Source organism: Plasmodium knowlesi, assembly GCF_000006355.2.
Source record: "Plasmodium knowlesi strain H genome assembly, chromosome: 12".
NCBI classification, from domain to species: domain Eukaryota; phylum Apicomplexa; class Aconoidasida; order Haemosporida; family Plasmodiidae; genus Plasmodium; species Plasmodium knowlesi.
Window position 1 is genome coordinate 1,089,829 of NC_011913.2, and position 21,980 is coordinate 1,111,808.

Here is a 21,980-nt window from a genome sequence, read left to right on the forward strand (position 1 = left end):
CATATTTGTTTTCACATTCGTTTCCATATTCGTTTTCACATTCGTTTCCATATTCGTTTTCACATTCGTTCTCATTTCCTTCTGAATTTCCCTTTCCTTTTCATTTCCCCCTTTCACGCGTGACCACAACCTTTTTAACCCTGCACACACACGCTGAGATACATACGCCACTTATCTACACACACGTGCGCGTGGATACGGAAATTTATTTACACGCACAGGGATTCCCCAAGGGATTTGCAGTTCATTTTTTCACTGCACATTGTGTGAGTCTCTCCCCCCACCCCGTGGTGAACACAGCAGTAGGCACCTTATCACATAGGCAGACGTGAACGACAAACGTACCAATATGTTGTCCAACAAGCGAAAGAGCAAGAAGCTGAACCTGCTGAAGGATCAGATGTTCCTGACGAAAAAGTACGTTGACATGAACGACCCCATATACGACAGCGAAATAGAAGATGAAAACTGCTTCTACACGGTAGTGAACGCGGAGGAAATAGAATACTCACAGAAGGTGTCTGAGCTGAAAACCAGAATGTTCGAGGATATGAATATTTTGTCTTTTGAAGATTTCGAAAAAAAATGCGACACTCTGATTGACAACTTCTTTGGAAGCTACAATTTTGAAAAGTTTATCGAAGACTTAAAAGAATTAAATGTGAAAATGTATAACGACTTTTTAGTTTTGCAGTTGATTAAAAAATCTTTTGATAAGGAAGATGAGTGCCAAATCAATGTGTCCTGTTTGTTAAATGTATTAAACATCACCAAGTTGATTAATCCAGAACAAGTACATAGAGCTTTTGAAAAAGTTTTGCTAAGCTTGGACGACATTAAGCTCGACTGCCCCTCGTGTTACGAAATTTTTCTAAAGTACATTAGGTTTAGCACACTGGACAATGTAATTGATAAAAATTACATTCTGAAATTACCCACTGGCTTTTTTGATTCGTTGGAACTGGATAGTTGGGATGAACAGGAATTGGCTTTGCAGAACTCGAAGGAGAGTGAACACGCAGTTGATAAGGCAGACTTTCCCAATGCCACCGTATCGACAAATGGCACCGTATCGACAGATGGCACCGTATCAACAAATGGCACCATATCGACAGATGGAGCGCCGGCTACAGACGGAGATGCGACCACCAAGCTGGATGAGAACCACATGTACGCGCAAAACCTCGAAAATGTAGAAGAGAAAAAGAAGCTGAAGGACGAAATGTGGAAAGACACCATGCTCTGGGTGCTGGACCTAAACATGAAGCAAATTCAGAAAGAAAAAAAAGAATTCAAGCAAAAAGCAAGGGATTTTCTAGTAGACTTCTTCAACGATGGAGATACAAATGAGGTCATTGAATTTTTGAACAACACAAATCCATTGTTTCATTATGAGTTCATAAGAATAAGTATCATAGAGTCCTTTAGTAAAAATAATATGTGCCGAAAATACATCTCTTACTTACTGGACAACTTATGCGAAACATACTATTTTAAAAATGACATTATTATAGCTTTCATAAGAATTATAGGGTATATTGACGACTATGAAATTGACTTCCCCAAAGCAAAGGAAATGGTGTGTAAATTTCTCCTCAGATGTATATATGATGATGTACTTTATCCAGCCTTTTTAAGCGATATATACAAACTACACATTGGTGGTATGACTGGCATGATGATTTGCAATAAAACGCAACATAGAATTCATAATAAAAAAAAATTGAACTTAAATAATATTAACTACATTTGGGATGAAGATGATACATATGAAAAAATGAAATTAAAAAGGAAAATTAACAACACCTTATTGGAGTACTTTTATTCCTACATAGATGAGCAAGAATTTTATTTACACATTGATGAATTTCTGCCGCGCTATCATGATTTATGCAATTATGTTGTTAAGAAGATCTTCGTATTGAACGTGGATATTAACAATGATTTGAATTTGTCGTTCAAATTGGTTGATTATTTGATGAACAGGAATTTTATAACTGAAAAGAATGTTGAGGGAGGTGTCATAGAGGTAATGAACTCGATTAAGGATATTATGCTGGATATTCCAAAGTACCCAGAAGAATTTCTTAAAATTTTGAATTACCTTCATGAGAAGAAATACATTTCGCAAGGCATGTTTGACAGTGCCTCCGAGGAAATCGCAGCGTTTAAGAATTAGCCCCTTTTTTGCCTGGTAGCCCCGACATCAATGGGTTACGGCCGTGACCAGGCATCCGCCCATTAGGTCACTTGTTCACCAACATGTGTTCATGTATACCTATGCGGAAGATGCCCAGCATTGCTTCGGCAAGCGCTCAAGATGTGAGTTGTCAAAATGTGAGAATACGCCAATATGTGAGTTGTTAAAATGTGAGAGGATGCCAAGATGTGAATTGTTAAAATGTGAGAATACGCCAAGATGTGAGTTGTCAAAATGTGAGAGAACGCCAAGATGTGAGTTTTTAAAATGTGAGAGGATGCCAAGATGTGAGTTGTCAAAATGTGAGAATACGCCAAGATGCGTGAAGACGCCTTCGAGGAAGACGAGCCAATGGACAGAATAACCACGAGCAACTGTTCTCCATCCCTATACACTTCCACACAAGTGGGTACACTTCATTCAGTATGGCACACATGTCAACACAAATCACAATATATGCATGTGCATGTCAATGTGTGCTTATACGTGTGTGCATATTTACAGGTGCGCTCCATAGGCTGTGTATATTTAGGGGGGATTCGTGCAGATATTGCACAAAGAGATCATGGTTTACGGGCGACCCTGCTGCTGTGAGTAAATTTTTTTTTTTTTTTTTTTCTCATCCTATTTTTTTTCATTTTTCACGATGAGTAAGTTTGAACATCAAATGTGAGTGCAGGATTTTCTCGTCTGTCGGTCTTCCTTCTTGCCTATCATCATACATGAGTGTGCATGCTATTTGGGCACGTGTGAATGTACCCCCCCATGTATGACTGTTAAGCGCAAGTATTATTTGCGTCAGCACAAGGCGCGTACGTGCTTATGCGTAAAGGGGGGAGATATGGAGGAACGAGGGTTAGTTATTCCTTCATCATATTTCAGGAGGGTAATTCCTAGGGGGATCCTTTAGAGAGGAGATAATCTATCAGGAGATGCATCTCTTTTTTTTTTTTTTTTTTTCACCCTCAAAGAAATCCCCTCTAGTTAAATACATTTTTAATTCAAACAACTTCAGTGGTAATAATTTACCTCTCCCCCTCCTAACGCTTTATAAAAAAAGAGAAAGACACTTTTACTCATAAGTAAGTATTCATTTGGCATATTATTTTTCTTCTTTTTTCCAAGAAATGGGAAAATTAGTACAAAGTATGATGACAAAATGGAACGATACGACTGTAGTAATCTCTCCGTTAAGCTCCCATGACACTCATTTTTGCAAAGAATGCGCTGCTTACTGGGTTTAGTGGTATGCACCTACGGGTGTGTGCACCTGATGATAAATTTCATGTCTATCCCTCCGAATGGGGACCGTAAAACCATGGGCTACTTTTCTACCACATATTATTTCGGAGCATCTGCCAATAGGAGCAAAAAGATGGAACCTCCCTGGGTGCACATTTCCTCGAATTTAATATCATATCGTCTGGAAACGTACAAACCAAAGTTCCAATTGGATAACAAAAATAATCACATTAGGGAACCACCCCAGTGTAAATTGCTCGAATAGTCTTGGAAAAGAGGAATCAGCCAGATATATACTACGCTGGATGAGCATGCTAAATTCTTCCACAGTCGAAATGGGGCCTTATCTATTTATACACCTCCACGTAGGTGTTAAAATAACGTGCCTCACATTTTTACGGAGCTTCATGGGAGCTTATACTTCAGGAAAGGCGCGCAAGGGGGGGGGGTGATGGTACAAACCCTTTGTGCGTTGCCCTGGAATGTTTTTAAGACAAAATTCAGGAGGCACTGTTCAAAGGATAAATATCCTTTATGCATGTGCCTCTTTCGATTTATACTTCTCGCGATAATTGCACCTTCAAGCGTTTATCAGTTCCTTTAAAAAAATCATCTTTAGCTTTCCATGGCTTTCTCGAAATGGAACAAGTTCAAAGTGTGTGTATTGGAGAGGTTTTCTAAGAGGCCGAGAATTCTTCCCTGAAGATAAAACCGGTCATACGTTTACACGCATTTGCAACGTGCATGCGTAGGCACAGCGTGTGTAGGGAAGTGTACATCCGTGTGTACATGTTTCAGCGGAAGTAGGAGGGTGTGTACGTAAGTATGAACTGTTACATACACATGCATGCTACGCGCGTCAGGGGAAGCCCCTCCAACACTGTCATTTTTCTGTGTTTACTTTTCATGCTACATTACGCATGTGAAGCGCGTGGGAAGTACCTGTTCGGATGATGCTTTTTCACTTTTTTTTCCCCGCCCCCCCCCTTCATTTTTGAAGCTGTCCTTTCAATCGCGCAAATGTGATGCGACCTTTTTTTCGTGAGACCTCACTAACCACATGTCAATTTTGTGAAATAAAAAAAAAAAAAAGTGATTGACCGGAGGTGGCTTCGCATGAAAGGCGATAGCCAATGATCAAGTGAACATGAGAAAAAAAAATAAAAATAAAAAAAATGGAAGAGGAGCGAAGCAAAGTAATACAAAGTGAAGCAATGTACCCTTTGCTCTCCGCTGCTCCTCCCTTTAAAATTTTATTTCCCCTGAAACACACAAGCGGGCATGCGCAAACGGAAAAGCGTATACATAAAATATGTGCATGTTTAAATGTACATACATATGTATATTTCCACGTACACAAATTGAGAGCCTTTTTTTTTTTTTTTTTTTTTTTTTTTGCGCAAAAAGTAAAAAGCATGCAATCGTAAAATTTCCATGAAAAAAAGAAAAAATTTAACAATATTTCTGTACCATACCGATGCATTTACATATTCCTTTACATGTTAAATATATATACAAGTACCTGTAAATTATTGAATCATTTTCCCAAGGTGTTCCTGATCAGATTGTGATTTCCCCTCTGTGAAGTTCATATATACACTTCGATTCTACTTCATATTTCTTCCCCGCCCTCCAAAATCGTGAAAATGGTGAAAATTGTTGGAAGTCAAGCGGGTGAGAAATATTACGCGCGCTTGTATATATCAACATGCCCATGTGGATAGCATTCTCTTATGAGCGAACGTATGTTTATAGAGCCGTTTCACGAGAGGCATATTCTCTGCACACCCATTTTTTTTTCCCTCCGGCACAGATTTTGAAGCAATCCTTTCTCAGAACGAGTTAGTTATCGTTGACTTTTTTGCTGAATGGTGTGGACCCTGCAAAAGAATAGCACCATTTTATGAGGAATGCTCCAAGAAGTACACCAAGATGGTGTTTATAAAAGTCGATGTGGATGAAGTGTCCGAAGTAACGGAAAAGGAAAACATAACTTCCATGCCAACCTTTAAGGTGTACAAAAATGGAAGTGTGGTGGACACATTACTAGGGGCCAACGATACGGCACTCAAACAGCTCATTGAGAAGTACGCCGCTTAAGGCATAAAAACTGACAGACGGACGAGCGGGTGGACAGGTGAAACGTTGGATGAGAAAGAAAAAAGTGCGCTCACGTTCACCAGTGTGCATGAGTTGGTTACTCATGTCAGATGAATTGGAAGGCCATTTTTTTTTTTTTTTTTTTTTTTTGTAAATGCGCGAGGTGTACCCTACATTTCGATTTGCCACATGTGAAGATTTACCAAAATAACCTTTAGCCGTGTTTACCGTTATGTGTGTACTTGGGACATTAGTCTCTTTCTGATAATGTACTACAAGGTGGCAGAAAAATGCAACACATGGACGGCGGAGGGGTGAAATCTCTATATGCAAAAGGAGTACTCTACTCCTCCCCCCCCCTTTGAAGGCATAACCGGTATACGGAAGTGTTAAAAATGAGCATTTTTTTTTTTTTTTTTTCTTCCCCATGTGGAAAGCAAATGAGAAGAATTGCACATGTGTGTATATACATTACACGCACATAATGTGAACACTTCACCTGACCACGTGTAATTAACGAATAAACCGTTAGAGAGAGAAATATGTTAAATGAAAAATCGCTACAAAAGAAAAGGTGCGTAAAGTTAAAAGTTGCCTTTTTTGAAAAAGGAGCTAAACAAGTGATCATATGCATACAACACGCAGGCGCGAATGATACAAACATTTAAAAAGAATAAAGGCACCTGTGCTAAGACTGTCCAGGCCGCTTACACAAAATTCACGTTAAAGAAATCGATAATTTTTTGGGACACAAAATCTTGAATTCGGTTCTTTAGCTGATAATCACCAACACCACATAAGGCAAGGTTAGGTTTTTTCGCAACTTTTTTTTTTTTCTGCATTTGTTCATGCATATTTTTACAATCAGTAGGATGATCATTTTGCAATATTCCCCTGCCATCTTCCTCCATACATTTTAAAGCTTCCTCTCTACCAGTGTGCATATTTTGGGATATACCATAATAGGCGGGATAGGAACGCAGCGTATCTTTATAATCATACACTCTGCTCAGGTGCTTTACACTATCACCATTATCATCACCTAAAGAATTTATGCTCAATTTTCCAGTCAACGAATTAAAGTTAATTTTCGTAAGCATCCTTTTTGTATTTTCGTTCTGTTCAGTTAAATAGTTTTGAAAGTACGTTGCGGAATCTTGCACTGATTTAAAATTATCCACCTGGTTTATGGAGAATTGCTTTCCCTTCACTAATCGCCACTTATCATTATATTCGATGATGGTGTCTTGATTACACTCGGACACAATTCCGTTATTCTGTTTTCTCGTTATCCCTTGAATAACTTGGGGAACATCATAATTTTCTTTGCCATATAAATGTCGTTCTGGAATGCAGCTTTTTATTTCGTCCAGTTCGTAGTCGTTCTGTACAAATGTGCTGAGGTATTTCTTCCCGCTCACATGTTGGTGAATGCCTTTGTAAATTCCATGTTTGTCGTTCATTTTTTTAGTAAATATAGTTGGACTCATATTCTGCTCATCTTCTCCATTAAAGAGGCCTGTCTTGTGGGTAGTGTGCTGGTCCGGTAGAATAGTTACACTGGGAAGTCCCACCCCATGTGACGAGCCATTCCTCCGCGAACTATCAACCTGAAGAACGCATCCTTTACTTTGTTTCAGTCCGTATGCATTTGGTCGACCATTAAGGAAGGTGTTATTTACGTGGTTATTATAGTAATATTTCTCATCAGAAATTAGATCAGCAGGATTATCGCACAAGTTCGACCTGGATAGGGTGTGCGTGTTGTAATTTTCACCAATGAATCCATTTGGCTGGAATTTCCTTACCATATTAAAATGGTCCATCGGGGTATCCTCTTCGGGTGTCATAAAAGCACCGTTCTCAGCTTCTCCTTCCTTCCCTGCAGAATTACGCGTTATAATTCTGTTCGAGATGGAGCCCAATTTCTTCGAATCCTCATCATGGACCAGATATCCATTTGACAAAACAGAGTAATTCAAAGGATGATGAAATTCATTATTAATATTTGGGCTTCCCCTGTTTGCCTTATTCATGTATAGCAAGTCACCGTCCGGATAATGTGCTAACCCGTTTTTAAGAGGATGGTGGTTCTTCGCACCTGTTTTTATATTTACACTTGCCATGTTGGATTCCTTATTTTGATATCCCTCCAAAGCATCACACATTTTATCATCACACACTTCAGCCTCTCCCCTCAGTTGGTAATTGTAATAGGTAGTCTCCTCATCTTGTGGTTTCTCTTTGCAAGTTGTGTAACCCCCAATGATTGGAACGTTCTGTCTGCCTATGCGGGAAATGCTTGACCTATTCGTAAAGTGTGCATTATTCTCCCTCATTTGGACATTTAACAGTTTTTCTTTATCCTGGGTGATCGGATCCTTTTTATTGAAAAAAATGTGTGTACCACTATTTACTAATCCAGGGATTTCTTCTTCGTCTTCGTCTTCACCCTTTGGAGGATAATCATAGGGACTATAGCTTATAGTGCTGATACTATTTAAGGCTTCTTTGGTGAAGTACGCGTCGCTATTAGTACCCTCCAGTGGCAAGGTCTGCTGCGAATCTACATATACACCATTTTCAAATGCTCTCAAAATATTTTGTGCCGAATTATATTCTGTACTTTTTTCACAGTCAGAAGGATTATCCTTTGGACAGTTATCCATTAAATATTTTTTGCTCAATTTGTCTAATGGGGTCATTTGAGGGTTCGCTTCATATTTATTCGTTCTAGCGGCTGGACAATTTTGGCTTCCTCCTGATTCACCTTTTGGGAATAACTTACTTGAGTAAGTGCCCTGGTTTTGGAACAAAAACTTTTCATGCATGTGTTCAGCAATTTGTGTTGCTTCCTTTTCATGAGGTGTTTCTAATCCTTTACTGTAGTGGTAGTACTGAAGATTGTTGGACAAGTAATCATTTCTCTTATAGGGTATGTCTCTTGTAACCTCATTATTTTGCTCGTTTAAATGTTTATTCTGCCTCTTCTCCAATTGAAGAGCCGAAATGTTCTTTATTTCGAGATTTTCCCTTTTGAGTGGGCTTCGAACAAGCCTCATCTTTTTGAAAGAACCTCCCGAGGCAACTTCACCCATCGCGCTTTCAGATGCTGGATCAAATTTTGCACATTCTCCATACGATGAATTAATGTGCGTATCCCTATCCGTTGGAATATTTCCGATGTAGTTGTGCTCGCAGTAACGTGGTATTTCCATGGTGTTCCCTCTTATGCAGTGTGGTGGTAATTGTTCTAGGGGTGCAGTTTAATTATCGGGTTGGGGTAGTACAAATGGAGGGAGGTGTTATTCCCACCTGTATTCTCCCATACATATATTTATAACCCACATGCACAATGTGGAACCTGTCGCACTGTCTATAAAGTGCCCAATCGAGCGAATTGGATAAATTAGCTCACATAAAAGGGTTAAAATTTTTTTTTGAATTTTTTAATGTTAACGAATTCGCACAATGGTTTGATCGGATAAGCGTGTACGGATTTTAACTGCCGTTCCGTTTCTCAATTGTAAATAGGAAAAGAGAAATGGGAACGGTCACTTGAATAATCGCAGTGGGACCAATATTTTGCGTAAAGGCGGCACTTGGTCAGAAGACAAATAACACACACTCAGATAGGCCGAAAGGTACGGGACAAATTTTAATTAGAACAAAAAAAAAAAAAAGATGATAGCTATTTGTGAGAGCAAATTATGATGAGGGGAAAATCCACCGAATATGGAATAAAATGTCTATAATATTTTCAAATATTTTTTTAATTAGCAAATTTTATTTGGTGAAGACAAATGAACAAATGTTATCTGTTTTGTTGGTTTGTCGTTATTAAGGTGATTTCAAAAGGGAAGATAAAGGGACGGTGTAAAAATGCAAAACAAGTGAATGTGATGGAAAAAAAAAAAAAAATGAGGAACGACCTGATGAATGGTACAAGTGTAAGAAGAAAATGAGAAAAGCACCATAAGTTGAAAAAAAAAATGTCTATATTGGTTTACACCCATGCGGAGGGCACATGATATTTGAACTGTCATAATTCTGGAAGGTCTAGAAAAAAACCTGAGGGGGGTTAACTCAAAAATGATGTCACATATAGGTATATATATGTGTGCGTGTGAGCATATTGTGTAAATGCGCGTGTTTTTTTTTTTTTTTTTTTTTTTTTTTCCCCTTTGCCTGGGTAATTTTTTAACATGTTATTTTCAAAGTTATTTAGTGTGCTTTCTCATCTTTGCAAAGAAAAAAAAAAAAGTGGAAATAAGAAGATACCACTAAAAATGACAAAAATGGCATAAAATAACCAGAATATATAACAAAAAAGGAAACCAAAAAATAAAATACGCGGCATCAAAAATTACATGAGAGCAGATCAATTACACTGAACGACCAAAATAAGGGCGAACAATTCACCATTGCCTCAACAGTTGTACAAATAAGTAGGCAATGAAAAGAAAGATGCGCAAAAATTCAGAAAGTTCACAAGTGTACTGACTGTTTGTATGCTCGTTAATGTACTACTGCAAAAGCAGCAAACGTACGGATATGTGCGAAGGAAATATTCGTCCTAGTGCGCATTAATACACGTATATACTTTTGTGCATACGCCCTGTTGCACCTTTTGGTATGCCTCATCACGAACTTTTTTTCCACCTCCATTTTTTGCGTGAAAAAAATTGTAAACGCTAATTCTTCAGATCGACAAACGTTTTGTGAAATTTAGCACAGTCACACTGATGCGTTGCGTATGCTAAAAGAAGAAGAAAAAAAAACAAAAAAAAAAAAAAAAGAAAGGCGCAAAGGAGAGAAGAAGGGTAAAAAAAAACGAATGACAACGAAGTAACGATAAGCTAAAGGATAACAAGCGAACGAATGACAAGAGAAAGAACGACAAGCGAACATACGACCAACAGACGAACGGACGAACTCACGTAAAAAAGCGATAATACTAAAGTGCGAAAGTACGAATACGAACAAGCCGCAAAAGGCAAAGTGGCCAAAACGCAGAAATACAAAAAGTTAATCAAACCTCGCAGCCTTGGCAAAAGGGCTAATAATAAACTAAAACCTAATTTTTTTTTTGTGAAAATATAAAACATCGTTGGGCTACATGAATTTACTAAAGCTGATTAGTAAAAATAATAAAAAAATGAAGAGCGACAGTATGGGATATTCCATATTTTATTATTCGAGCTATGTTATAATACGTAAGTCAGGAAAAAAACTTTTAGAAAATGCAATATAGTATGAACATTTTCGCTGATGCTATATGAGCTCGAAAGTTCATCATGCTATGTTTGTAACGTGTGTACTAAAAGGTGTGCATTTGAGAAGTTCACAAATTAGTATGTGCAAATAGGACAAGGCAGATTTCCCTATGCAGAGAGAAATTTGGCTGCATGCCTTATCTGAATTTATGTTGCACATATTAGTGAATTCCCCACTTGGACATTTCTTTTTTTTTTTTTCCTCCTCACCCTGGACAGTGCTGACCATCGTGCTCTCGAAGTTTTTTGTGATTCCTTTGATGGTTCAAATGTTTCTGTACACATTTATAACGATATATATCGGGAGCCATGATAGTTTGAAGCAATTAGAGGTACGCCATATAGTGAAGGAGTGTATATTTTTAGAAACAAACGAGAAAGACACAAACCATTGATCTCATTTTATAAGTGAAGCTTAGTTCACATGTGATGCACTCATCACTGTTTAATGCCCCTTTATTACATCCCACTACAGCAAGTTGAAGATAAAAATAAGAAGGCCGATAATATTACAGCCTACGATGCAATTATGTTCCCCATTATCGGCTCTGGAGCCTTGTTGACGCTGTAATGAATGAAGAAAAAAAACGACACGGTGTCAGGCATAAGAATGCCAAGGGGAGTTCTACAACGAACAAAGTGATAATACAAAAAATGCGGTGAATGTAAATATGCCTCATTTTCATTCGCCCTGTCTCCCATTCAGGTATTTTGCGTACAAGTTTTTAGACCCATACTATGTGAATATGCTTCTGACGGTTTACCTAACCCTAGCAGGAATTTTCTCTCTACAAGGGGCTTGTGCTAACATTTTGGTAAGGACAATTTTATTCACATGTAAATGAGACTCCTATGAAAATTTGTTTACGCTACATGGGATATTTATCCTTTGTTGCTCTTCGAATGGATCTAAAGTACCGAAGACGGACAATAAAACATAGGAGGGAAAAAGAAGATGAGTCGAGTTACACCAAATGGTGTGCACAATATGGCAACGCTGATGGGGGAAATTATTTCATTTCATTCAATTTCATTCAATTTCATTTTGGGGGGTGCAAATTTTTTCTTTTTAAGTGCTTTGCAAATCGGTGAACATACCCCAAATGAGAGATTACATGCCCCGAGCAAAAGAGTTATGTGCGGATGGGAAAATGCGCCATTTGGTAGAGACACATTTTAAGGGCATATTTATGCGTAATATTACTGTACAGTTAAAACATCCCCTGGTGGGTGACACCCTTCCCCTTCTTAGGAACCTGCTTTTCCTAAATTTTTCAAAAAGGACGAATATGTTAAGACGTTTAAATTGCCCGGATTCATTTCGAAGGGTAATTTCTGAAGAAACAAAAAATTACACCTGTTATTTTCCCTATATATAAAAAAAAAAAATTAAACATTCACAAATTATTATTCATCACCCTTTTTTTCCCTTTCAGAGCCCGTCGTTTTCAACACAAACAAGGGAGAAATAATCAGCTTCCTGGTGTGCTTCTTCATCGGTGGGCGATGGATTTTTTATAAAGACTTTATCACCCACAATGTGTTAGCCGTGTCCTTTTGTTTCCAAGTAAGATATTCCTCTTCTGAAAATAACCTTGTTGTTGAAGGATTTACCATTTTGTGGTGCACATGGAGACGAATATTTATTTATTTATTATTTTTTTTTTTTTCATTTTAAAGGCCATATCGCTAGTCATCCTGAGCAACTTTTTAATTGGGTTCCTCCTACTTGTAAGTTTGAAGAAATATAAGAGACTCCTCCTTTATGCAAATGCCCCATGTTGTTATCGCGATACGTGCGTCCGTGGGGGGAGAATTATCCATATTAATATATACATACCCACCAACATTTTCATACACTTGATTATGTTCCTTTTTTCCCCTTCACTTCTGCGTTCCCTTCTGAATAGTCTGGACTTTTCGTGTATGACATATTTTGGGTCTTTGGAAACGACGTTATGGTGACCGTTGCGAAGGTGAGAAAGAAAAATGAACATGCCATTTGTTCTAGACTAACTGATGGATTACACCTTGTAACCGTGTGAATGCACCAAGGGGTACAATGGACTTGACCACAGATGCCATTTTTTTTTGTCCATCTCTTTACCTTGTATGATTTACCTCCCCTCCCCCGTAGTCATTCGAAGCACCAGTAAAACTCCTTTTTCCAGTATCGACAGACCCAGTACATTACAGCATGCTAGGTTTAGGGGATATCATCATCCCCGGTATTGTAATATCACTGTGTCTACGTTTTGACTATTACCTACACAGAAATAAAATACACAAAGGGAATTTCAAAAAAATGTTTAACGACATATCAATTCATGAGTCCTTTAAGAAATATTATTTCTATACCATTACGGTTTTCTACCAATTAGGATTGGTAGTAACATATTGTATGCTCTTTTATTTCGAGCATGCACAACCTGCTTTGTTGTACCTCGTGCCTGCCTGCATATTGGCAATAGTAGGTTGCTCCCTATTCAAAGGGGAATTTAAAATGATGGTAAAGTACCAGGAAATTACGGATAAGAGTTCTGCTTCCGATGATGGGAAGAAGAAAGTCGCTGATAAGGATGAAATGTTCAAGAGCCAAGAGTCCATCATATCTAACGCGAAGAAAAGAATTACGAATAAGTAGGTCTACTCCAGTTTGGTCATTTCTTAATCCGTTTCTTTGTGTGTAAGTATCTCCCTGCTTATGTTCATACATTTTTGTGTGCATGTATATGTATTTATTTTTGTGAATATCTGCATGTGCGTTTGCACCTGCATGTAGTTTATACATTTGCGCTCTGTAGTTATGAGGCTCCTATTACATAATGAGTAGGGCCACATCTGAAGGATAGCATAACGTAGAAAAAAAAAAAAAAAAAAAAATTCACTCATGGACGAACTCGGCGAAAAGTGTAAAATTGAACCAGCGCGGAGTTCGAGCGGACAAGTATTACACATGTTACGAATTTTACACGTGTTAGGCATAACGTGTGTGTTGTGTCCATTTGGGGAAACTTCTTGCAGATTACATAAAAAAATGATGATAATAATGTTTTTTTTTTTTTTTTTTTAAGACCCTCACATGAAAAGTTTTACCATGTGTTTATGGTACACTTATGCTTTTTTTTTTTTTTTTTTTTTTTTTTTTTTGATATTTTTTTAGAGTTATAGAATTATTTATGAAAAAAAAAAAAAAAGTAATACGCATTTTAATATGTGCACTATTCAATGCATATAAAGTTGCAACGTTTGTTTGACGCTGTCTTTGTAGTTCGTATTTAATTGTATAGGGATTTGGCACATCCAATTTGTTCAAAGGAAAATCAGGGGTTGTTGCTTTTCCAGCAGAGTCCTACCTATGCGTTCTCGGTGTAATTTCATTTACGCGGAGTATGCTTAATCCTTTTGAAATGACATAAACATATGCAAAAAGGTGGAACTAGCTATTTTTTTTTTTTTTTTTTTTTTTTTTTTGTCAATTAAATTATATGACTTTTAGAAGAGGGCATTTTTTTTTCAGTTGGAGTTATTTGGCTTCTACACGTTGGAATATGTTTGCCCTTCGTCTGGTTGTTACAAATTTGTTGCACACAATTGAACATATATGCCCAAAGGTTTGTGCAAAAAAAAAAAGAAAACGTGAGTACAGGAGTCAAATTTTAAAGGCACAAAAAAAGAAAGAAGGGAAAAAAGAATAAATAAAAAAACAAAACAATAGTATCATAATCTAATTGCGACATGTCATTTTTGGGGATATTTTACTCCACGGTTGTTAAAAAAAAAAAAAAAAAAAAAGATTTCGAATGTCACTCAACATTTTCGGCAATTTTGCTATTTAAGTCATCCAGGGAGATATTTGAAACCATTAAAACCTACGAAATTAAGGGAGTTTTTTAGGTGCATAAGTGGAACAGTAAATGTAAAGACAGCGAAATCTACTTGGTGTTTGTTCACGCCATTTCGCTTTTTACCTTGTCCCTTGATTTCAGGCCGGAAACGATGGATATGTCTCTCTTTTTCAAATCCACTGAGAGTGTGCGTCGAAGGGGGGGGAAAAAAAAATGTTAAAACCGCTTAACAGTGTAGGAACGTAACATCCTGTGCGCTTTTCGCAAAATGCTAAGCAGTCGCAATTGTGCACTTACGGATATCGGAGAAATAACCTATGATGGCAATATTGGACTGGTTGTTTATGGGTTGTTCTTGTATATTAATATTCAGAACTTCTCTATCTGAGTTAAAATCTGGAGTGGAACACGGAAAAGAAACAAACCGGCGTGAAACTTAGGTATATGCTTAAGGGATCACCCATAAAATACAGCTGAGTAATCACAATTTGGAGCTGAACGCGCACTCTGCCTACGACAGCATTGTTTTGCGTAATAATTACATATTGACGTATTCTTTGCATTAGGCTTAACACGCAGATTTATTAAAAAATTTTCATCCTTTTTTTTTATATAACTGGGAAGATTTTCAGTTATATTTTTTGCCTGAACAGTCAGAAGAAAAAGGGGCACATAACATATTCGAAGAGGAAAAAACAAAAAATAAGGAAAGAAATCTTTTTAAGGAGAGTTTCCACTATGCGTGGTTGTGCAAAAGCGCTTGCTCAGTTTTGTCCACTTTTTTCTCATCTTAACCGTTTCTTTGACTACACTTTTCGGCATTTTTCTCAGAAGGTTGTTTAGCAAAAATTTCATATTCTTGTGATGTGCTTGCAACTGCGTACATGCAATGTGGGCACATGTGTATAAATAAATGTGTCTGTGTGTGCGTTATGCGAGCATGTACTTGCGCAGACGGGCTAAATCAGTGAACTCTCACATTTTAGGGTAAACAAAATGAACCCCTAATTTTGCATACATATCAGAATGAAAAAAAAGAAGGGCAACTTTTACACCAAACTAACGTGTTCATAAATGCTGCATTAATTTTCTTACATAGCGGGTTTTCGTACAAAGTGGGGAGATTTTTTTCAAGGTGAAACACTTTATCCTTCCATTTGGAATAATTAAAAAAAGTATAAATGATATGCAGAGTCGATACATAAAATTAGCACACAGCATGTGGCATATATTACGAAATTGTTATCCTTCCTCGCGAAGTTGCAATTTATTTTGCGCGCTATATTAAAAAAAAAAAATGTTGGCAAGTACATCATGGAAACGCGGATGGACCCAGCCTACTTCTCTATGTGTGCCATTGTTCGCCTAAACAATTGTTCTTTTTTTTTACAGTCAACCGAATGGAATGCAATGTGTTTATATAGCAGTTCGAATTTTCCCTAAGCTATGCGGGATGATTACTTTGCGCAATTTAAAACGGAGTCCTACAATTATTGTTTATCTTATTTCACTTTATTTAATTTTACTTTTTTTATTCTACTTTATTTTTTTCCTTCATAGTAAGTTGTGCGCAGTTTGCTACCTGGAATGTACATGTGCATATTTGCGTAAAAAACAGTGAACGGCAATTTTCAGTTGCTTAGTTTTACATATTTTTCTTTTTTTTTTTTTTTTTTTTTGCCACCAAGCAAAAGGTAAAACAATTATAGCTGCGTGCTTAACTTCTTCACAATGTAAGGGCTTGGGAGTGTATATATGTTTTTCTCATTGCCTGGTTATTAATTGAAGGGCACTACGGAAAGGTATGCTTATTTAATATTATTTATTCCGTTAATAATTCAGGGGAAGCGATCTGTAAAACGAGTGGTATTTTCTACATGCGTACCCCATTATCCCCGCTTTACCTTTTTCGCCCGCATGGTATTTTTTTTATTGTGGTGTATTGGCCTGCTAATGATGATTCGCTTCCTCCTTAAGTTGATCTAAGGTTATGTGTATTAATACTCATACGAGCATACTTAAAAACATATTGTTAACCTTTTTGACGCCTCTGAAAAAAACCCTTCATTTTGGTGAAGGGCATGCTCCCTTTAAGTGTGCTATGCTTTTTATAAACCCTAAAAAATCAGGGGGTGCTTTACCGCCTTATGTAGCGTTAAATCACTTTTAGATGGAAGGAAATAAAAGGAGCATTACCCCTAAAATTATACAAAAGAGAGAAAAAAAAATAGCACAATAATAAAATTTACCGTTATTAGAATTACGAAAAAAAAAAAAAAAAAAAAGAGGGGTAATTTATTACCTCCTATTATTCAACTTCTTTTTAACCTTCCCACAAAACGTTATTTTTTCCAGTGTGACGAGGGTGTATATGTAATGCGCGTGATATGTACCGATCGGTACCATGATATTATACGTTTATTATACACTTATCAGAATGAGCATATGGTATGCACTGCACAGTTATAATATGCACCTATACATATACAATATCCAAAAATATATATGCACCTTTGCTCGTTTACTGATTTAAACTGACACCCTTTTAACTGCTCCTGCCATGTTAGAGCATTCCATTAAAAAAAATTCTCCTTTCTTTTTCTCTAAATGAGTTAAAGAAAAAAAAAAAAAAGAAATAGAATGACGGTTTTGCCAAACGGGAGTGTTATATATAGCACATGAAGGTGTATATAACCCATAATGACGAACATTAGGAAAAAACGTAAACGCATTAAGCCCCAAAGTGCTAAATGCGCAGGGACTGCATCGCAGGGGGATGATGTATGAGAATTTGTATTGATAACAATGAACGAATTTGTTTTGTATAAATTAATACACCCTCGTGCTTTTCCATTTAGCATATATATTTTTTTTTAAATATAAGCAATAAAATAAAATGCATATAAAAAAAAAAAAACTTATAACAAGGGAAAACATGTTAACTCTTTCAGGTTGCAATTTTTAATTATATAAAAATTATGTACATTTTGGCTGAAAGGAGTAAAGTTTCACATAATTTTTGTTATTTTTTCTCCGGCTTTAAAGAACAAATAAAAATATGCTTATTTAAGCAATACCACTGAAATTTGCTGTTTCCAAGGTAAGGAAAGATTTTCGCAAACAGCGAATCAAAGAGAGTTTTTAGCGAAAATGTGCTAATGGAATGTATTAGAGGAATCGTGAACAAATGAGTGAATGTACTATATATACATTAAATCACATGGCACAAAAGTTTACCTATTTTTACAATATCTTGTAACTATTTTTTACCGTCAAAGTATATTTTCACGCTGCGTAAATATTTACTCCTCTACAAAAAAATAGAAAAAAATTACATAAATGACATATAGTTAGCATATACGAAAATGTGTTTCTTTTTTATTTTGAAGTCTACTAATATGAGGAATAAAAAAAAAAATTAATAATAAGTTGAACAGTGCAAAAGAGCCTTCTATGCCTCCCCATTCGGGGAAAATTCTGTTTTTGTGTCCTTTTTTTAGATGTATGAAAATTAGAGTACATATTTCTTTATTCCGTTTCATTATTCGAACAGTGCAATATATACACCCGCCCAGTGTGTCATTTTCTGAAAAAAAAAAAAAAAAAAAAGCGCCCATGTAATTTGCACCTTCATATGGAACAGTTTTTTCTTTTATCTATTTTGGTGTCCAGTGAATAAGGCTACTACGTATTTCCGTAGTGCCGTTGTGGCATAGCTCTCTCTCTTTTTTTTTTTTTTTTTTTTTTTGCGTCGCACTACGCATGTCCAACGTTACATGCGTTTGTGTAACCAGTGTACAGAAGCAAGGCGCAATTGGCTGACCGAGAGCTGCAATCCGCCACCTGTAGCGCACTCCTGTAAGCACCGCTTCCGATATTCTCCCTAACCAACCCCCTCCCCTTTTTTTTTTTCTCACCCTCTCCCTGTGCAGATGTATCTGTGCTACGTCCTTCTGTTTATCCCACCCCTGTTGGGGTTGATTTTCTCAATAATAGAGTGCCTATGGGTAAGCAGGATCAAAATAAACGGGCCCGAAGATAAAGTAGATAAGATGGAAGATGGATTAGTTCAGGTAGATAAGATGAAGGAAATAGCATTCTACATCGCAGAAGGAGCCAACGCATTCTTAACAAAAGAATACCAATATTTAACAGTGTTCATTATTGTATTTTCCGTTCTGTTGGCTCTCTTTGTTAGTTACTTCACAGCCATTAGTTTCGTGTTGGGTTGCTTAACCTCCATCTTGTGTGGTTACATAGGAATGAAAATAGCAGTATATGCCAATGTAAGAACGACAAATGAGACATGGAAAAGTTTGGATAAGGGATTTAAAGTGACCCTCAATGCAGGTACCGTTATGGGATTTTCCCTAGTGTCATTTAGCATTATAGCCTTAGGATTGCTTATATATGTATATAAGACCTTCTTCTTTAAAGGCGCAATATTAGAATCCAGCGTGTACAAGGTAATTGCTGGATTTGGTTTGGGAGGTTCTTCTATAGCATTATTTTCAAGAGTAGGAGGAGGTATATACACCAAAGCAGCTGACGTCGGTGCCGACTTGTCAGGAAAAAATGAATATGGTATTCCAGAAGATGATATAAGGAATCCAGCCTGTATAGCAGATAACGTAGGAGATAATGTTGGAGATATGGCAGGCATGGGTGCCGATTTATTTGGGTCTCTAGCTGAAAGTTTATGTGCAGCTCTGGTTATAGGATCATCTGTATTAAGTATAAAGGAAGGCACGGGCGCTAACATAAATCATTGTATCATGTACCCATTGACATTTTGCAGTGCCAGTATCATAGTCAGTATGATAACCTTTTTCATTGTCACAAAGTCAGTTAAGGTAACCGAAAAGAAAGACGTAGAAAAAACCCTAAAGTATTTACTATTCGTATCGACCATATTGCAGTCCATAGCTATAGTTGTAATTGGTTACTTTTCCTTCCCCCTTTCGGTTAAGTACAATGTATTGAAAGAAATCCAAAGATGGAAAATCATCGTTCCAGCGTTGGTTGGTTTATGGTCAGGGCTCATAATTGGATTTACAACCGAATTTTACACCTCCTACTCGTTTAGCCCAGTTCAAGAAATAGCGAACACACAGAAGGTGTCAGCAGCCACGGGTATTATATATGGGTTATCTTTAGGATATAAAAGTACCTTCATTCCAATAATTTGCTTAAGTGCTACCCTAGGTATTTCCTACGGTTTATGTGACACATACGGTATAGCCTTAGCAGCCGTAGGAATGTTAAGTACTCTGTGTATTTGTCTAACAATTGATGCTTATGGACCCATATCAGATAATGCTGGTGGTATTGCGGAAATGGCTGGTCTCCCATCAGAAGTTAGAGCAAGAACTGATATCCTTGACGCAGCAGGAAATACGACAGCAGCTATTGGTAAAGGTTTCGCCATTGGATCCGCTGCCTTAGTCGCTTTTGCATTGTTTGGAGCTTATGCAAGTAGTGCCAACTTACGCCATGTGAATATCCTAAACCCATGGGTCATTATAGGATTACTCATTGGAGCCATGTTGCCATATTTATTCTCTGCTTTAACGATGAAATCTGTTGCTATAGCTGCGAACAGTGTCTTGAATGAATGCCTAGCCCAATTTCCTTTAATTTTAGCCGATAAACAGAAACCTGATTATGACAAATGTATCAAAATATCAACTGATGCTTCCTTACGACAAATGATTGTTCCAGGTTTGATTTCCGTTTTTTCACCCCTAATCATTGGTGGTCTCATGGGAAAATATGCCACTGCTGGATTGTTAGTGGGTATTATTTTATCCGGTATTCAGCTAGCCTTTTCGTCTACAAATTCTGGAGGTGCTTGGGATAATGCAAAGAAGTACATCGAATCCGGTGCTCTTGGAACAGAACATTGCAAAGGATCCAGTGCGCACAAGAACTCAGTCATTGGAGACACAGTTGGAGATCCTTTAAAGGACACCTCAGGACCATCGCTAAACATTTTAATTAAATTGTCAGCTATCACTTCGCTCGTTTTCGCCGGTGTCATTGCCAATAACTTCACTTCCAGAAGGGGAGGTCCCATCTGGTTATAATGTCGCGTCTGGGAAATACCCTTCCCATTGGCACACTGACCGATTTGCACGTTAGCCTTATGGCATAGTGGTGAAGATCATCCTACTGTCATTTTGATCCATGCATCAGAGAATTGTGAAGTGATAAAAAGGAACATGGAAAAAAAAAAAAAAAAAAAAGCCACCCACAGTCACCCATGTATTATAGCTTTTAAGTGAATTCTCCAACCTTGTTGGAAGTCCCAAACGTGCAGAATATCTGACTGGAGGGAAAAAATAGAGAAAGGCGGGTTACCTAAATGTTGATGCAGTGATGTGCAGAAGGTTGTCTTTCCTACATGTGCCTACACTTTCGTAATTCTGCCCGTGTGTAACAGATCCGTTGTAGTGCTTTAAATTTTAAGTGGAATATCCCACCCGTTTGATTCCCAACCGGTGCATTTACCCCCACTTTTATGTATGAACGAGAAGCATTGTACATTTTTTTTCCACATGAACCGACACGGGAAAAAAGAAAATAGAGTACACTTGTACACGACTACTAGCGCACTACAAGTCTGCTCTGAATGATTATTAGCATCATACATATGTACATAGATATGTATATATGTATGTATTTTATGTGTGTATGCCCGTCGTGTATAAGGGTACATATATTTTTTTCTTCGCCGACATATATAATAATGTTTTATCTATAGGTATTTCTTTATTTATCAAATTTTTAATTCCACTCAAATATTTATTGTGAAATTTGTTTTACAAAATATATCACATCTATGTCCATATATGTCTATATAAATATATATGTCTGTATAGGCCCAATTTTTAATTCCGCGTGCGCCTGCTTTTTCACGCTTCCCATGGGCGCTTATATATGTATGCATATTAAATGAACTACACGTTTTTATTTTTCTTCCATGTCATAATATGTCTATTCTCAGAACAAAACTACGCGACTATGGTAGTTTCCCTTATGTCAAAATAAAAAAAATAAAATCCTCTTTTTAACCTGATGTGTGTGTTGTAGTTGTATGGACGGTGAAAAGGCTACAATGTTCTCATCCCCCTTCATGTATGACATTTCCCAAATGCTGTTTTGGGAGGAACTTATATGTATGGGGGAACAAAACTGGTAAGAAAAAAAAAAAACCTCCAGGGGGAAATAAAAGGAATAGCATAAAGAGCATGAAATATGAAATGAAGGAAGGGCCAATGTATTGTCAAATTGTGTCTCATCAAATTAATAACT

The 21,980-nt window shown here is 37.1% G+C and overlaps 6 protein-coding genes across 6 annotated transcripts; 4 read left to right on the forward strand and 2 right to left on the reverse strand.

Annotated features, from left to right (window-relative positions):
• Window positions 1-349: 349 nt before the first annotated feature.
• PKNH_1224500 (MA3 domain-containing protein, putative) lies at window positions 350-2,179 on the forward strand (the record flags this gene model as incomplete). Its single annotated transcript, XM_002260262.1, has 1 exon — window positions 350-2,179. One exon carries the CDS (start codon window positions 350-352, stop codon window positions 2,177-2,179), a length of 1,830 nt encoding a protein of 609 aa, XP_002260298.1.
• A 2,909-nt stretch (window positions 2,180-5,088) lies between these two features.
• PKNH_1224600 (thioredoxin 1, putative) lies at window positions 5,089-5,542 on the forward strand (the record flags this gene model as incomplete). The annotated part of the gene is made up of 2 exons (XM_002260263.1): window positions 5,089-5,116; window positions 5,256-5,542. 2 exons carry the CDS (start codon window positions 5,089-5,091, stop codon window positions 5,540-5,542), a joined length of 315 nt encoding a protein of 104 aa, XP_002260299.1.
• A 707-nt stretch (window positions 5,543-6,249) lies between these two features.
• PKNH_1224700 (conserved Plasmodium protein, unknown function) lies at window positions 6,250-8,760 on the reverse strand (the record flags this gene model as incomplete). Its single annotated transcript, XM_002260264.1, has 1 exon — window positions 6,250-8,760. The coding sequence occupies one exon, from the start codon at window positions 8,758-8,760 to the stop codon at window positions 6,250-6,252; it is 2,511 nt and encodes an 836-aa protein (XP_002260300.1).
• A 1,901-nt stretch (window positions 8,761-10,661) lies between these two features.
• On the forward strand, window positions 10,662-13,462 carry PKNH_1224800 (signal peptide peptidase, putative; the record flags this gene model as incomplete). Its single annotated transcript, XM_002260265.1, has 9 exons — window positions 10,662-10,758; window positions 11,038-11,150; window positions 11,294-11,385; window positions 11,525-11,633; window positions 12,071-12,146; window positions 12,255-12,385; window positions 12,499-12,549; window positions 12,729-12,794; window positions 12,956-13,462. The coding sequence occupies 9 exons, from the start codon at window positions 10,662-10,664 to the stop codon at window positions 13,460-13,462; spliced, it is 1,242 nt and encodes a 413-aa protein (XP_002260301.1).
• Window positions 13,463-14,624: 1,162 nt separating this feature from the next.
• PKNH_1224900 (conserved protein, unknown function) lies at window positions 14,625-15,887 on the reverse strand (the record flags this gene model as incomplete). Its single annotated transcript, XM_002260266.1, has 6 exons — window positions 14,625-14,690; window positions 14,790-14,845; window positions 14,964-15,062; window positions 15,209-15,311; window positions 15,462-15,542; window positions 15,762-15,887. 6 exons carry the CDS (start codon window positions 15,885-15,887, stop codon window positions 14,625-14,627), a joined length of 531 nt encoding a protein of 176 aa, XP_002260302.1.
• A 2,711-nt stretch (window positions 15,888-18,598) lies between these two features.
• On the forward strand, window positions 18,599-20,752 carry PKNH_1225000 (V-type H(+)-translocating pyrophosphatase, putative; the record flags this gene model as incomplete). The annotated part of the gene is made up of 1 exon (XM_002260267.1): window positions 18,599-20,752. The coding sequence occupies one exon, from the start codon at window positions 18,599-18,601 to the stop codon at window positions 20,750-20,752; it is 2,154 nt and encodes a 717-aa protein (XP_002260303.1).
• Window positions 20,753-21,980: the final 1,228 nt, after the last annotated feature.